The sequence below is a fragment of the Oncorhynchus nerka genome, linkage group LG23, assembly GCF_034236695.1.
Source record: "Oncorhynchus nerka isolate Pitt River linkage group LG23, Oner_Uvic_2.0, whole genome shotgun sequence".
NCBI lineage: Eukaryota > Metazoa > Chordata > Actinopteri > Salmoniformes > Salmonidae > Oncorhynchus > Oncorhynchus nerka.
Window position 1 is genome coordinate 59,850,186 of NC_088418.1, and position 17,223 is coordinate 59,867,408.

A 17,223-nucleotide genomic window follows, 5' to 3' on the forward strand; every position below is an offset into this window, starting at 1 on the left:
AAGAACAGCCCTTAGCCATTGGCCATATACTATATACTGTGTCATTTGAACAACGGCTCAAAAGCTCTGTGATTTTGAATGTTTCATTCCATTAAGATCAGTTGTGAGTCTACTCTCGACAATTTTATAAAGTGTAGAAAGGCACAGTAGCAGGCCAGACTGACTGTATTTTTTACTTCTGATACTCATTTTCATTATTTAGCAGACTCTCTTATCCAGAGCCACTCATAGTAGTGAGTGCATACATTTTAATATTTTTTTTCGTACTGGTACCCCGTGTCAATCAAACCCACAACTATGGTGCAAGCGCTATGCTCCACCAGATGAGCTACATGGGAATATACTGAGATGGGCTGTCTGTTGCAGATCATCCTACTCCCAAGTCATCCAATTAAAATGTAGCCACACATGCTCTGGCAGGCTCAGTTATTCAGGAATTCTTAAAGGATTCGCCCCCTTTCCCAAATTGTTTTTGTTGCCTAAAATGAAATACCCAAATCTAACTGCCTGTAGCTCAGGCCCTGAAGCAAAGATATGCATATTCTTGGTACCATTTGAAAGGAAACACTTTGAAGTTTGTGGAAATGCGAAAGAAATGTAGGAGAATATAACACAATAGATCTGGTAAAAGATAATACAAATAAAAAAACAACCGTTATTTTGATTTTTTGTTGTTGTACCCATCTCTGAAATGGAGATAGAGGCCATAATGTATTATTACAGCCCGGGTGCAATATACATTTTGGCCACTAAATGGCAGCAGTGTATGTGCAAAATATTTGACTGATCCAATGAACCATTGCATTTCTGTTCAAAATTTTGTATCAAGACTGCCCAACTATGCCTAATTTGTTTATTAATAACTTTTATGTTCAAAATTGTGCAATCTCCTCAAACGATAGCATGGTATTTTTTCACTGTAATAGCCACTGTAAATTGGACAGTGCAGTTAGATTAACAAGAATTTAAGCTTTCGCCAATATCAGATATGTCTATGTCCTGGGAAATGTTCTTGTTACTTATGTAACAGTATAACTTTAGACCGTCCCCTCGCCCATACCCGGGCGCGAACCAGGGACCCTCTGCACACATCAACAACAGTCACCCACGAAGCATCGTTACCCATCGCTCCACAAAAGCCGCAGCTCTTGCAGAGCAAGGGGAACTACTACTTCAAGGTCTCAGAGCAAGTGACGTCACCGATTGAACCGCTATTTAGCGCTAACTAGCTAGCCATTTCACATCCGTTACACTCACCCCCCTTTTGACCTCCTCCTTTTTCCGCAGCAACCAGTAATCCGGGTCACGGCACCAATGTAACAGTATAACTTTAAACCGTCCCCTCGCCCATACCCGGGCACGAACCAGGGACCCTCTGCACACATCAACAACAGTCACCCACGAAGCATCGTTACCCATCGCTCCACAAAAGCCGCGGCTCTTGCAGAGCAAGGGGAACTACTACTTCAAGGTCTCTGAGCAAGTGATGTCACCGATTGAAACGCTATTTAGCACTAACTAGCTAGCCATTTCACATCCGTTACACTTACATCCTCATGCTTTTAGCATTAGCCTACGTTAGCTCAACTGTCCCGTGGAAGGGACACAGATCCCAAAAAGTTTTAACAGCATCTAGCCCCAAGCCATAAGACTGCTGAACAATTAATCAAATGGCCACCGGACTATTACCTCCCCCCTCCCATTTGTTTTGTACACTGCTGCTACTAGCTGTTTATTATCTATGCATAGTCACTTCACCCCTACCTCCATGTACAAATTACCTCAAACCTGTACCCCTGCACACTGACTCGGAACCCCCTGTATATAGCCTTATTGTGTTACTTTTTATTATTTTTTACTTTAGTTTATTTGGTAAATATTTTCTTAACCCTTCTTGAACTGCACTGTTGGTTAAGTGTTTGTAAGTAAGCATTTCACGGTAAGGTCTACACTTGTGTTCGGAGCATGTGACAAATAAAGTTTGATTTGATATGTGTAGAACACAGAATTCGTCCTGAATATGTACCTGAGCCACTAGCTAGACTGTGACCCGCTGCATATCTTACAGCTTTAGTAATCAACCGTTCTGATGTAGGCAGTGGCACTTGCGAATGTGTGGTGAGGAATGGTAGTATGTGGTGCGTGTGCACAGTCTGAACTGTGGGTGGAAGCAATATGCCTAGATGCGACTAGTCTGCGGCCGGAAACCAACACGAAGAAGAAGAGACGAAGGGCGGAAGAGACGAAGTGCACTCCGTTGTGGTCCCTTCGCAGTGCTAGCTAACATGGATGCTACAATGGAAAACATCGAACACACGCTACCGCTATACTCGAATAATGCAAAAAAGAAAAGTAAAAAGAAAGTGAATTCAGAATACACGTACAAATGTAAGTAGTCAATTTATCCTTTATATGTTTATTTCGGACTACAAATGAAGTAAGGAACTCCGAGCTAGTTAGCAAGCAAGCTACCTACAAAGGGGACATCATGGCGCCTTGTCTCGAATACTTTTTCGAGCGGATTCGTGCGTAGACATCAGACGGCGCGATCCACATTTGTCATATTAGTCAAAATGTGAATGTTATTTAATTTGAATTACATTGTATATGTAGTGATTTAAAACATATTTATTTATTTCAGTGTCTGAATATGAAACAATGGACTTTGTGAAATTGCGCGTATCAAATCGCTACATGTTTACGGGGAGGAGAAATGCCTCTCGACTGGCCTGGAGGTGAGTTCAGATTCTTATCCGAGATCCTCCCAGTACACGTTTTGTTAGATACGTTTTTTCATTTGACCTGTCATTGAGACGAGTCAATGTTTATGGTTTTAAATCGAAATGATCATTGTGTACCTTTTTGTTGCAGGGCCATCCTCAAACACATGGGCTTGCAGGGGAAGATGACTGCCAGTCAGGCAATGAAAAAATGGGAAAATCTGAAGAAGAGATACAAGGTAGCAATTGCATCCTACATACACTACATATCCCAAAGTATGTGGACACCTGCTTGTCAAACATCTCATTCCAAAATCATGGGCATTAATATGGAGTTGGTCCCCCCTTTGCTGCTATTAACAGCCTTCACATGACAATTACAACAATACTGAATGAACACTTATTTTAATACATCAATAAAATCAATTTAGCCTCAAATAAATAATGAAACCTGTTCAATTTGGTTTAAATAATGTGTTGGAGAAGAAAGTAAAAGTTCAAAATGTGCCATGTAAAAAAGCTAACGTATAAAGTTCCTTGCTCAGAACATGAGAACATATGAAAGCTGGTGGTTCCTTTTAACATGAGTCTTCAATATTCCCAGGTAAGAAGTTTTAGGTTGTAGTTATTATAGGAATTATAGGACTATTTCTCTCTCTACCATTTGTATTTCATTAACCTTTGTCTATTGGATGTTCTTATAGGCACTTTAGTATTGCCAGTGTAACAGTATAGCTTATGTCCCTCTCCTCGCTCCTACCTGGGCTCGAACCAGGAACACAACGACAACAGCCACCCTCGAAGCAGCGTTACCCATCACTCCACAAAAGCCGCGGCCCTTGCAGGGCAAGGGGAACAACCACTCCAAGTCTCAGAGCGAGTGACGTTTGAAACACTATTAGCGCGAACCCAGCTAACTAGCTAGCCATTTCACATCGGTTACACAAGCCTAATCTCAGGAGTTGATAGGCTTGAAGTCATAAACAGCTGCTGGCAAACGCACGAATGCTGTTTGAATGAATGCTTACGATCCTGCTGGTGCCTACCATCGCTCAGTCAGACTGCTCTATCAAATCATAGACTTAGTTATAACATGATAACACACAGAAATACGAGCCTTAGGTCATTAATATGGTTGAATCCGGAAACTATCATCTCGAAAAAACAAGACGTTTATTATTTCAGTGAAATACGGAACCGTTCCGTTTTTTATCTAATGGATGGCATCCCTAAGTCTAAATATTGCTGCTACATTGCACAACCTACAATGTTATGTCATAATTACGTAAAATTCTGGCAAATTAGTTCGCAATGAGCCAGGCAGCCCAAACTGTTGCATATACCCTGACTCTGAGTGCAATGAACGCAAGAGAAGTGACACAGTTTCACCTGGTTAATATTGCCTGCTAACCTGGATTTCTTTTAGCTAAATTTGCAGGTTTAGAAATATACTTCTGTGTATTGATTTTAAGAAAGGCATTGATGTTTATGTTAGGTACATGTTGGAGCAACAACAGTCCTTTTTCGCGAATGCACACTGCATAGATTATATGCAACGCAGGACATGCTAGATAAACTAGTAATATCATCAACCATGTGTAGTTATAACTAATGATTATGATTGATTGATTGTTTTTTATAAGATAAGTTTAATGCTAGCTAGCAACTTACCTTGGCTTCTTACTGCTTTCGAGTAACAGGCAGGCTCGTCGTGAGGCAGGTGGTTAGAGCGTTGGACTAGTTAACCGCAAGGTTGCAAGATTGAATCCCTGAGCTGAAAAAAATCGTTCTGCCCCTGAACAAGGCAGTTAACCCACCGTTCCTAGGCAGTCATTGAAAATAAGAATGTGTTTTTAACTGACTTGCCTAGTTAAATAAAGGTGTAAAAAAATTGGCAAAATCGGCAACCAAAAATACAGATTTCCAATTGTTATGAGAACTTGAAATCGTCCCTAATTAATGGGCCATTCTGATGAATCGGTCAACCTCTAATTGGCATCCTTGTAAAGTTCTAAATAGCCCTAGAGACATCCTTCATTATCTGACTACCTACTAATACTGTTTATCCTTTTGGGGACAGGAGCTGAAGTACCCTCCCCCAGGGGTGCAGGTGTTCCCCCACAGTTGGCGTTGGTACGATCTGATGAGTGATGCAATGGAGGGGCGTCTGGCAGGCTCAGCCCCCATCATCGGCCCACTCCCCCCGGGCACTAGCGACAGTGATTTTCTCCCTGACGCCCGGCCCAGGAAGAGATCCATGATTGGTGGAATAGGGGTGATGGGGATGCACTGCGACCTGGATGAGATGGACACCGAGAGGGCGACGCTGGAGACCGAACGGGCGGCATTGGAGGGCGAGCGAGAGGTGATGGGGAGAGAGCGGATGGCGCTGGAGAGAGAGCAAGCAGGGCTGGAACGAGAGATGGCCAACCTGGACCGGGAGCGTGCCCAACTGGAGAGGGAGAAGGCAGCGGTGGAGAGGGAGAGGGGGCTGATAGAGAAGGAGAAAGCGCAGGTGGCCAGGGATCGGCTGGCTGTGGACAGAGACAGAGTTCTACTGGCGGAGGGTAGAGCAGCGGAGGAGAATGGTGCTGAAGGACAAAGCTGTAAAACAGGAGGACAGAGGGTCGTTGGGTCGTTGGAAAGAACCGAGAGATTCCTCAAGATGTTTGAAAAGTTGGTTGAACGTATGTGAAGAACAATTATGTGTTTGTTTACACTAGAATAGACTATTCAATTGGAAAGTAATTGGATATCATTTGTATTGGTTTTATTTTCTATGAATGTACAAAGTTTTCAATGACAAATCCTTTTTGTATTGCTGTTCAGAGATGCCTGTATGCCTATTGTTATCTGGGCTAGAAGTATTTGAGCATGAACTGCCTAAACAGTTGTACTCAATCAGTTCATTCAAAATCACTTTGCAGCTACACACTTTACCGGTCAATTCTCAATTAAAATGTTAAGCCATTGAGGTCATCAAAACAACTTTATTCAATTGTGGTATTTCCATACAAAGCACACAATAGCAGGCTGTTTCTTCTTGTTAACCCCATCCACACCCAACAGAACCCCCCCCCCCCCCCCTCCCCAGTCATACAATAGCCTTGATCTTTATTGATATAGGCTATTGTGGTCATAACAAGAACTTTGAAATGTAATATGCCAAATATTGCAGTTCATGTAAAAAAAAGTGACTTCAGAATATATTTTTATATTACAGTACAGACTTTACAAATGCTTGTTTAATTGCTTATTTTATTGCATTGATATTCAAATTGGCGTTCCAGTAAGCTTCAGCTTCAATTAGTTTATGCTAGTATAATTTTTTCTTTTTTTAAAAAATAGTGTTAGATTTCTGTAATATATATTTTTTTCCTTTACAAAAACATATTTAAACAATATTACTGGTTGTCGTGGCCAGTTGTGAACAGACATGAAACAATGTTTGATTGTTGGATCAATAAAATGTCACATTTTCATTGTCTTTTTGTTTGCTTCAAGTTGCTGAACAGTTTGGGTTTTGACAAAGTTATCTGGTGTGTATTTGTGTTTGTAGGAATGAGAGATACACACCATCTCGCTCACTGTGTTATGTATGCGATCAACAGCTGATCAGACTTAAATTAGGCCAGATAGGTAGACACTGTGTTCCGGTGTTTACTGTATGTGCAGATTGCAATTGAACTGAGACTGGACAACTTTTAGGATCTGTCTCCGTAGGTAAGTGTGTGCATGGTATGTACATATGTCTCGTAGATGTTGAGCTGTGTAAGGATGCTTGTGTATTCACGAGTATTGATCAGTGTGTGGTTAGATGTGGGCTCCGATGGGGATGCGGGGCAGGCACACATAGGCCTGTGGGGTCCTGCTGAGGTTGATGGGGTTGCCGTCCAGGCGAATGTCCTCCAGTGCGTTCCTGATGTAGTTGAAGTCTTTCAGGTTGCAGAACGTGTCCTCGTGTATCATCTGAATGTTGTTGCGCTGGAAAACAAGGCATTGGAAGTCTTAAGAAAACACTCTGAAACAACACATTCATTATGGCGCTCTAACCACCACCTAGTGGTTAGTGTTGGACTTGTAACCAAAAGGTTGCAAGATCGAATCCCTGAGCTGACAAGGTAAAAATCTGTCGTTCTGCCCCTGAACAAAGCAGTTAACCCACCGTTCCTAGGCCGTCATTGAAAATAAGAATTTGTTCTTAACTGACTTGCCTAGTAAAATAAAAATTAATCTATGGGCCTTGAGATTCTGCACAGGTCTGCCGGAGTGCTGGAGAAAAGTACAGTTTAAATATACAATAATTTGCCCTAATAACTGAATGGCAGAGAATTGCCCAGAATGTTTTGAAACAGCTTGCAGAAAGAGGGGATACGGTGGTCAGTTGAGCAAAAATCCCTCTAGTCACCACCAGTGTACACTATGGGGTAATCCTATAGTTCCCGCATCACCCACAAGAGGACAGCAGAAGTGCAGGTACCTGTAGGTGCAGAGAGCGCAGGCTGTCCGGTAGGGGCACAGGGATGTGGTCGATGTGGTTGTCTGTTAGGTACAGGTACAGCAGACCCGTCATGTCCTAAACAAAACACAGTGTTTACATTTAGAGTGGAGTCATTTATGCCAGACAGTCTCTCAATACATACCTGTTTTTGTATCATCCCAGCATTCACACATGATTCAACTCATCAAGGGCTTGGTGATTAGTCCATTAGGGGAATCAAATGTGATAATGCTGGGAAAAAGAAAATCAATTGTTTGTAATCCTTGCCAGACCTACATACCTTGAAAGCCTCTTTGTGGATGCCTGTGGCGCCAATGTTGTTGTGGCTGGCGTCGATGAGGGTCATCACGGGCGGAAGGGCAGGCAGCTGTGACACGCCGTTCTCACGGAGCACCAGCTCCTCCAGCATGGGCAGGCCGGAGAACGCATCATCGGCGATGGATGCAATCTCGTTGGCGGTCAAGTCGATCCTCTTCAGCTTGTCTGCAAGAGAGAGAAGGTAAAGTACTCAGACTGTTCCATGTGGTTTCATTAATTGAAACAGCCATTGAACAGCAGGAAATCTCACAGGCTGTGCCTTTAACATGTGACACCTACTCATCTGAGCAAAGTCGCCCTTGTTGATCTTGGTGATGTGGTTGTAGCGGGCGTAGAAGTGAGTGGTCTCTTTGGGGAGAGGCGGCACGCTCGTCAGCTTCACATCATCACAGTAGACAGAACCACCCAGACAGGTGCACAGCAGGCAGGTAGGCATACCTGGGACAGACAGATAGGACAAGGAAGTAAGAAGGAGGTAGGCGATACACTTGAGAGAACAGTTGCTAGGTCTGAGATGTTGTGCGAGGAAGTTTAGGCCACCAGCCTTCGATGCAGTAACAATGGGTTTGTAGAATGGTGGAGACACTCAGTGTTGATATGATTTGTTTGTTTTACCTCTTGCATCAAGAAATGTTGTCATGTCTGGATTGGACGCAGCTTTTGATGTGACCAAGGTGTGCACATTATGAGGGTTGTTGCTGAGGTGCTATGGTTGAGGTGTAGTGCATTCCAAATGTTAGACATATGGTGTTCGGGACAGGTTATAACACAGACGTTTGGTGAAGATGACGATATCAGATGTTACAGACTCATATCGTAGAGCAACTTGATAGTAAACACATGATACAGACAGACACATGACAGTGTTTGTGACAGGTAAGGACAAGACATTGTGTAATGGACATTACAGATACATAATGACAGTGCTTGTGACAGGTAAGGACAAGACATTGTGTAACGGACATTACAGATACATAATGACAGTGCTTGTGACAGGTAAGGACAAGACATTGTGTAATGGACATTACAGATACATAATGACAGTGTTTGTGACAGGTAAGGACAAGACATTGTGTAATGGACATTACAGATACATAATGACAGTGTTTGTGACAGGTAAGGACAAGACATTGTGTAACGGACATTACAGATACATATGGCTTCAACACAGTTTGTGTTGAAACCCTATTCAATCAAAACCAGGGTTTCTGGGGTGAAATGGAAGAGACAACTTGTAGAAAGATATGAGAAAATAGGTTTGAATATGGGAATGTGATAGACCCCATATACTGTATATGAAGTAGAATAGACCCTATAACCCCAGAAGCCTGGTTACAGGTTTTGATTGAATAGTTCATGTTTGTGCTGGATACTGACCTTTAATGTCCAAGTCAACCTCTGGCAACCCAGAGCCCCCTGAGCCTACTGTACCTCCAGACTCCTGAGGGGTTTTCGGAGTAGTCAGGAGCACTTCCTCCTCTTGTTAGAGATAGAGATGAGGTAGGAGACAGGTTGGAAACAGCATGGACAGTGACACGACAACAAGTGCTGTTTGCCACAGTGAGAAGTCACAAATAGCAAGGGAGTTATGTTGTTGTCGTTGTTTATGACACATTTAACTGATTAAATGAGGTAATAGTTAAATGGAATCTTGGGAATGGATTTTGAGAGTTAATCAAATGATGTTATGTTGATATATGTTTAATATAAATACAGTTGAAGTGGGAAGTTTACATACACTTAGGTTGGAGTCATTAAAACTAGTTTACATACACTTAGGTTGGAGTCATTAAAACTAGTTTACATACACTTAGGTTGGAGTCATTAAAACTAGTTTACATACACTTAGGTTGGAGTCATTAAAACTAGTTTACATACACTTAGGTTGGAGTCATTAAAACTAGTTTACATACACTTAGGTTGGAGTCATTAAAACTAGTTTACATACACTTAGGTTGGAGTCATTAAAACTAGTTTACATACACTTAGGTTGGAGTCATTAAAACTAGTTTACATACACTTAGGTTGGAGTCATTAAAACTAGTTTACATACACTTAGGTTGGAGTCATTAAAACTAGTTTACATACACTTAGGTTGGAGTCATTAAAACTAGTTTACATACACTTAGGTTGGAGTCATTAAAACTAGTTTACATACACTTAGGTTGGAGTCATTAAAACTAGTTTACATACACTTAGGTTGGAGTCATTAAAACTAGTTTTTCAACCACTCCACCAATGTCTTGTTAACAAACTATAGTTTTGGCAAGTCTCCTGTCTCCTAGAGATGAACGTACCTTGGTGCGAAAAGTGCAAATCAATCCCAGAACAACACCAAAGGACCTTGTGAAGATGCTGGAGGAAACAGGTACAAAAGTATCTATATCCACAGTAAAATTAGTCCTATATTGACATAACCTGAAAGGCCGCTCAGCAAGGAAGAAGCCACGGCTCCAAATCTGCCATAAAAAAGCCAGACTACAGTTTGCAACTGCACATGGGGACAAAGATCATACTTTTTGGAGAAATGTCCTCTGGTCTGATGAAACAAAAATAGAACTGTTTGGCCATAATGACCATCGTTATGTTTGGAGGAAAAAGAGGGAGGCTTGCAAGCCGAAGAACACCATCCCAACCGTGAAGCACGGGGGTGGCAGCATCATGTTGTGGGGGTGCTTTGCTGCAGGAGGAACTGGTGCACTTCACAAAATAGATGGCATCATGAGGCAGGAAAATTATGTTGATATATTGAAGCAACATCTCATGACATCAGTCAGGAAGTTAAAGCTTGGTCGCAAATGGGTCTTCCAAATGGACAATGACCCTAAGCATACTTTCAAAGTTGTGGCAAAATGGCTTAAGGACAACAAAGTCAAGGTATTGGAGTGGCCGTCACAAAGCCCTGACCTCAATCCTATAGAAAATGTGTGGGCTGCACTGAAAAAGCATGTGCGAGCAAGGAGGCCTACAAACCTGACTCAGTTACACCAGGTCTGTCAGGAGGAATGGGCCAAAATCCACCCACCTTATTGTGAGAAGCTTGTGGAAGGCTACCCAAAATGTTTGACCCAAGTTAAACCATTTAAAGGCAATGGTACCAAATACTAATTGTATGTAAACTTCTGACCCAATGAGAACGTGATGAAATAAATAAAAGCTGAAATAAATACATTTCTACTATTATTCTGACATTTCACATTCTTAAAATAAAGTGGTGATATTAACTGACCTAAAACAAGGAATTTGTACTAGGATTAAATGTCAGGAATTGTGAAAAACTGAGTTTAAATGTATTTGGCTAAGGTGTATGTAAACTTCCGACTTCAACTGTAGGTACATTGGAACAGTGTTCTTAGCTGGAATTTGAGATTATTCATACTTGTCAACCACAAATCCTTTGAAAAGCATGTCTTGACCAGATTATTTGGTCACCTTCTCTTGTCCAAATACGGACATGGCAGCAGAGCATGCTTTCTGCTCAAAGTTTTCGGGACCTTTACCACTGTTATCCTTACACATATGATATGATGGGTTGATACCATAGAGATCTGTTTTCTTATTGTTTCTTTATTTGGTGGTACTGACCTTCTTCAGGGTCAGGGATTAATGTGACCTCTGACCCACCAGAGTCGGAGTCCCCAGGCCCTGAGGCCCCTGAGGTGCCAAAGGCCCCGGACTCCCCAGAAACACCCGATGCCTCCTGGGGGGTAGTGTCAGGAATGAGGGGCAGCTCCTCCTCTTGTTAGAGCCAAGGGGAGGGGTTAGGATACAGGTTAGTGCTTCTCATGGGATGGGATGGGATGGACTGTCAATCAACAATCAGACAATCAATCAATCATTCTCAAACATGGTTTGACAGTGGGTTAGGTTGGATATGATTAGGGACTTATGGTAAGTAATGCAATGACAATGGTAGGACAATGAGTGACGTTTACAGTGACAATGATACTGTAAGTGACAAAGCAATGACACAGGGTTTACAATGACGACACAAGAAAGCATTATCAATCCACATTTAACCAGCACATAGCAGTTAAATGAAAAGGCAAATTTATAAATGCAATGAAATCCCATATAGTCGTAGCTTATCAATCAGTGCCTGGAACCGTACTAGGTTCACAAGGCCACTATAGGCCCAACCAACTATCTGTATACTTCTACAGTGTAGTCTGTATAAGTATAGGTACTGACCTCCAGATATAATTATTATTCCTGAGTCCCCGGAACCTCCAGAACCTCCGGAACCCCCAGTACTGGAAACCAATATGTCCCCGGAACCCCCTGAGCTTAGGAGGGTGCCGGAACCTCCAGAGCCCAGGGAACCAAGATCCCCGGAACCCCCAGAGCCTCCAGAACCAAGGTCCCCAGAACCCCCAGAGCCTCCAAAACCAAGGTCCCCGGACCCCACAGAGTCTCCGGATCCAAGGTCCCCGGAACCCACAGAGCCTCCGGATCCAAGGTCCCCGGAACCCCCAGAACCAAGATCCCCAGAACCTGCTGAACCAATTTCCATGGAACCCCCTGAGCCTCCAGAAGCCAAAAGGTCCCCAGAACCGGAAGCCAAAAGGTCTCCGGAACCCCCAGAGCCACCGGAACCCCCAGAACCCGTGGAACCCCCAAAGTCCCCGGAGATATGAAGAATGTCAATAGGACTCAGGCGCAGCTCCTCCTCTTGTTAAAGACAAGATTAGGTGTTAGAAGAGACAGGTTAGAGCACAGTGGACCATGATTCAGTTTAGGGCTAGTGAGTCATGTTTACAATGATGATTAGGAGACATTACAAAAAGTTAATGAGATTTATGGTTGAGTACCACACATTTAACTAATGTCAGACAGTTAAATGGAACTCATGCATTTGGAAATGACGAAGGATGATTTTAAAAAGGGGTCGATTTGCATGGGTAGGCGTTAAGAGGGAAGGTTGTGTGTTATGTATCACTGTCAGTACTGGACACATACCTTCCTCTCCCTATGTGTATGGACTCATAGTGTGAGGTGACAGAGTGGATGTGCTGTGGGTGTGTGTATACAGACCTCCCTGTGTATGGGCTCATAGTGTGAGGTGACACGGTGTATGTGCTGTGGGTGTGTGTATGTGTGTATACAGACCTCCCTGTGCGTCTGGGCCCATGAGTACCCCAGACCCCCCTGAGCCTTGGGGGATGAGCTGGGGTCTTAGGGGCAACTCCTCCTCCTCCTCTTCCTCCTCCAGTGATGCAGGGCCCCCAGGGCCAGGGTAGTTATAATTTGGTGGGGCCAGTGTGCCAATCTCTATCTGTGGGAAAGACAGTAACCGAGGAAGTCAATGCTAATGCAGGAGTTGTGCCACTAGAGAGCGCCAGAGACCACCAGAGAGCGCCAGAGACCACCATAGAGCGCCAGAGACTACCAGAGGGCACCAGAGACCACCAGAGAGCGCCAGAGACCACCATAGAGCGCCAGAGACCACCATAGAGCGCCAGAGACCACCAGAGAGTGCCAGAGACCACCATAGAGCGCCAGAGACCACCAGAGAGTGCCAGAGATTACCAGAGGGCACCAGAGACCACCAGAGAGCGCCAGAGACCACCATAGAGCGCCAGAGACCACCAGAGAGTGCCAGAGATTACCAGAGAGTGCCAGAGATTACCAGAGACCGCCAGAGAGCGCCAGAGACAACCAGAGACCGCCAGAGACCGCCAGAGACGGCCAGAGACCACCAGAGAGCAGTAGCCTCACTTACCGACTAACCGGAAGCTTCAAAAGCCAACTGTCGCTCATAGACCGGATGCTCTACGTCTTTTGGTCCAGCCGTGCAGTGTGAAGCACTGATTTTGAGTTCAATACCAGTAATCATCTCATCAGTACCCAATTTATGTCACAGGACAACGTTATGTATGACCATGCTCAATAGGCAATAAAGCTTAACAGCGACCAAACAATAATTAAATATTTGGATACAACACGAGTAGTTAAAGAGTTCCCAGGAAAAGGATCAGGGACACGAGGACTTCTAGACATCCTGACTTCTACCATTCAGAGAGAATAGAAGATCCAGAGACAGTTATAGTATCAGTCATTCACAGGTGTAGCTTAACAGGGGCACCTCAGAGCTATGCTGTTTCACCTCTACCATTTATATACAGATGACTGAAGAAGCAACCAGGAACGGAGACACATCATTGTGTATGCAGATGACTCAGACATGATAAACCTCCTAAATGATCATGACACTGGTAATGGCCAAGTAGTGGAAGACTTGGTATATTGCTTCCTATCTACAGGTGAATGTTGAAAAAAAATTGAGGACATGAATATTGATTTGAGGAATACCCTCAAGGGTTGCCCCCCCCCAAAAAAAATCCCAGCCAGGAATTGGAAAATGTGGATACAAATGTCTGGGTACAATTTTGGACCACAAACTGAGATGAGAGAAGAATACAAGTGCAATCTGGGTAAAGGCACAACAGAAAGTGTTTTTAGTAGGGAAACTCCACCTTCCAACCAAGGAAACAAGACTATTCTCACCCTGTTTTACAGATATTTTATTACAGATTTTTCACTGTTACCACATTCTCCACGGTCTGTTGGTTTGTAAACATAACTGTAAAATGTTTGGTCAAAATTAACAGGATTATTTACCTTGGCAAGTCAGTTAAGAACAAATTCTTATTTTCAATGACAGCCTAGGAACAGTGGGTTAACTGCCTGTTCAGGGGCAGAACGACAGATTTGTACCTTGTCAGCTCGGAAATTTGAACTTGCAACCTTCCCGTTACTAGTCCAACGCTCTAACCAGTAGGCTACCCTGCCGCCTCTACACTCTAACCAGTAGGCTACCCTACCGCCTCTACACTCTAACCAGTAGGCTACCCTGCCGCCTCTACACTCTAACCACTAGGCTAACCTGCCGCCTCTACACTCTAACCAGTAGGCTACCCTGCCGCCTCTACACTCTAACCACTAGGCTACCCTGCCGCCAAGGATAGTGAGCATCAGTTCAAACATCACAGGTGTGGCACAAACCAACTTTTCGTCACTATATAATAGGAACGTCCTCTAAAAATTAAACATCATTTTCATTAAAGTGGAAGTTCAGTATTTTACAATTTAATGTAAGAAACTTCCTCACCCTGAAAGTAGTCTATGGACTAGGGAAAACCGTAATCCATGATTTGTTTTCTTTAAAAATACATTTTCAGTGTGACGAACCATTCGACAACTTGTGAAATACTGAATCTCCCCTATAATTGACTATTGTGGGTTTTCAACTTGGGAACTGCATAACCTGCACAGTAGGCTTACCTATGGCAGTGGTGCCTTGGTAGGATGCTCTGTGACAATCACTTCCTGGGTCAAGTGACAGGATATACTCATAGGGATCACAGTCAGACAGTACATACAAACCGAAAAATGGAAGAACCCATTGCAAATGGAAAGGTTAGAATGGCTACAGTGTGAAAATGTTGGAAACCCAGTTGAGATTGTCTATGACAAATTGTAAAGAGGTATTTTGCCATTTATGAGCAGTTTGTGGGTTTGCTGCTGTGGAATGATGACTACAGCAGGTGTTTGGTTTGTTTAGAAAGCAAATAAACAGTCACACTACATGGTAGGCCTACATCTAAAGAAAATTTCCTAAACTCAGTCTGTTGACCTTTCACCTCTCCATGTTCTCACACTCCTCAGAACCCAATGAGGAGTGTGTGTGTCAGAAGGTCAAAGCATTTCGACTCAAATTTACCAAACAGACGGCAGAAATATGCAATGTCAAGAAGTCACATTGAAATCCTTACGGCACACTTTCCAGAAGCGGTCTTTGGCTGTAAGAGGCCCCCCATAGTCTGTTCTGATAGTGCCTCACAGCAAAGCACGACACACTCATTGTTTTAATACCAGTTATGATATCAACTGCATCTTTCTACTGTGCTTTAAGCCATACATCTCACCTCCTAAACAGATGAACATAATGCAACACTTCCAACACAGCTACATGTTCCTATGTTATGGAATGTGGAAGAGAGGGGTAAGAACTGTCATTCTTGCTTGTTTGATGTTATGTCTGGCCTATGCCACCTGACCACAGTCCATTTTCTTGCATGTAAAGCAAATATCTGAAAATCAGACAATAAAGAAATATCTACTCTCAACTAATGTTAAGAATGTGATAGACACTTCAAGGGGTACCTGCCTTCATTGTCCTTGCTGTTCAGCAAACCACCAGAGTAATGCCATGCAGTTCTATTATTAACCACACAGGGGCGCTGAAACCCACAATGTGCAAAAGGTAATATTTGACTCTCTTACACCCATGGCCTGATTCTATCTTCCAAAAGAGGTAATGGTCCTTATGGAACCAAGAGACACATGGTAGCTGCAAAAAATGCATATTTCACTCCACTTCTCTCAACCAATGTTGAGAGAAGCTGTCCATCGACTTTCACTCCGTGTCAGGCAGATTCCTAACCTGAGGTAGCCTGAGACTTACCTAAAGGCAACTCACCACAGATTCCTAACCTGAGGTAGCCTGAGACATACCTAAAGGCAACTCACCACAGATTCCTAACCTGAGGTAGCCTGAGACTTACCTAAAGGCAACTCACCACAGATTCCTAACCTGAGGTAGCCTGAGACTTACCTAAAGGCAACTCACCACAGATTCCTAACCTGAGGTAGCCTGAGACTTACCTAAAGGCAACTCACCACAGATTCCTAACCTGAGGTAGCCTGAGACTGACCTAAAGGCAACTCACCACAGATTCCTAACCTGAGGTAGCCTGAGACTTACCTAAAGGCAACTCACCACAGATTCCTAACCTGAGGTAGCCTGAGACTTACCTAACGGCAACTCTCCACAGATTCCTAACCTGAGGTAGCCTGAGACTTACCTAAAGGCAACCCACCACAGATTCCTAACCTGAGGTAGCCTGAGACTTACCTAAAGGCAACTCACCACAGATTCCTAACCTGAGGTAGCCTGAGACTTACCTAAAGGCAACTCACCACAGATTCCTAACCTGAGGTAGCCTGAGACTGACCTAAAGGCAACTCACCACAGATTCCTAACCTGAGGTAGCCTGAGACTGACCTAAAGGCAACTCACCACAGATTCCTAACCTGAGGTAGCCTGAGACTTACCTAAAGGCAACTCACCACAGATTCCTAACCTGAGGTAGCCTGAGACTTACCTAACGGCAACTCTCCACAGATTCCTAACCTGAGGTAGCCTGAGACTTACCTAAAGGCAACCCACCACAGATTCCTAACCTGAGGTAGCCTGAGACTTACCTAAAGGCAACTCACCACAGATTCCTAACCTGAGGTAGCCTGAGACTTACCTAAAGGCAACTCACCACAGATTCCTAACCTGAGGTAGCCTGAGACTTACCTAAAGGCAACCCACCACAGATTCCTAACCTGAGGTAGCCTGAGACTTACCTAAAGGCAACTCACCACAGATTCCTAACCTGAGGTAGCCTGAGACTTACCTAAAGGCAACTCTCCACAAAGTGTATGTTGCTGTATAATGAAATTCCTAAAAGTAGATACACATTTAGATGCAAGGAAAGGCATGTACAGTAAAATGGGGACGTTTGTAAACGTAGCCATGTAGAACGGGTATGAAATTGAAAATGCACGTTTTTGAGAGTTTGGCAGTGACAGAGTTTAGGAGACAACAAGGTAGGCCTTTGAGTAGTCTTGCAC

The 17,223-nt window shown here is 43.5% G+C and overlaps 2 protein-coding genes across 2 annotated transcripts in view; one reads left to right on the forward strand and one right to left on the reverse strand.

The window, feature by feature from the left end:
- The first annotated feature begins 2,204 nt into the window (after positions 1–2,204).
- LOC115107148 (uncharacterized) lies at positions 2,205–6,200 on the forward strand. The gene is made up of 4 exons (XM_029630584.2): positions 2,205–2,388; positions 2,642–2,735; positions 2,872–2,959; positions 4,801–6,200. The coding sequence occupies exons 1-4, from the start codon at positions 2,286–2,288 to the stop codon at positions 5,413–5,415; spliced, it is 900 nt and encodes a 299-aa protein (XP_029486444.1). The 5' UTR covers positions 2,205–2,285; the 3' UTR covers positions 5,416–6,200.
- A 75-nt stretch (positions 6,201–6,275) lies between these two features.
- LOC115107142 (leucine-rich repeat protein soc-2 homolog) overlaps positions 6,276–17,223 on the reverse strand; it is a 30,322-nt gene continuing 19,374 nt past the window's right edge. Inside the window, exons 3-10 of the mRNA XM_029630572.2 lie at positions 12,649–12,814; positions 11,731–12,210; positions 11,125–11,277; positions 8,917–9,018; positions 7,819–7,977; positions 7,502–7,704; positions 7,201–7,296; positions 6,276–6,704 (exon numbers count right to left, since the gene is read on the reverse strand). Coding sequence (XP_029486432.1) covers positions 6,534–6,704; positions 7,201–7,296; positions 7,502–7,704; positions 7,819–7,977; positions 8,917–9,018; positions 11,125–11,277; positions 11,731–12,210; positions 12,649–12,814 — 1,530 coding nt within the window. The 3' untranslated portion in view covers positions 6,276–6,533. The remainder of the gene's footprint in view (positions 6,705–7,200; positions 7,297–7,501; positions 7,705–7,818; positions 7,978–8,916; positions 9,019–11,124; positions 11,278–11,730; positions 12,211–12,648; positions 12,815–17,223) is intronic.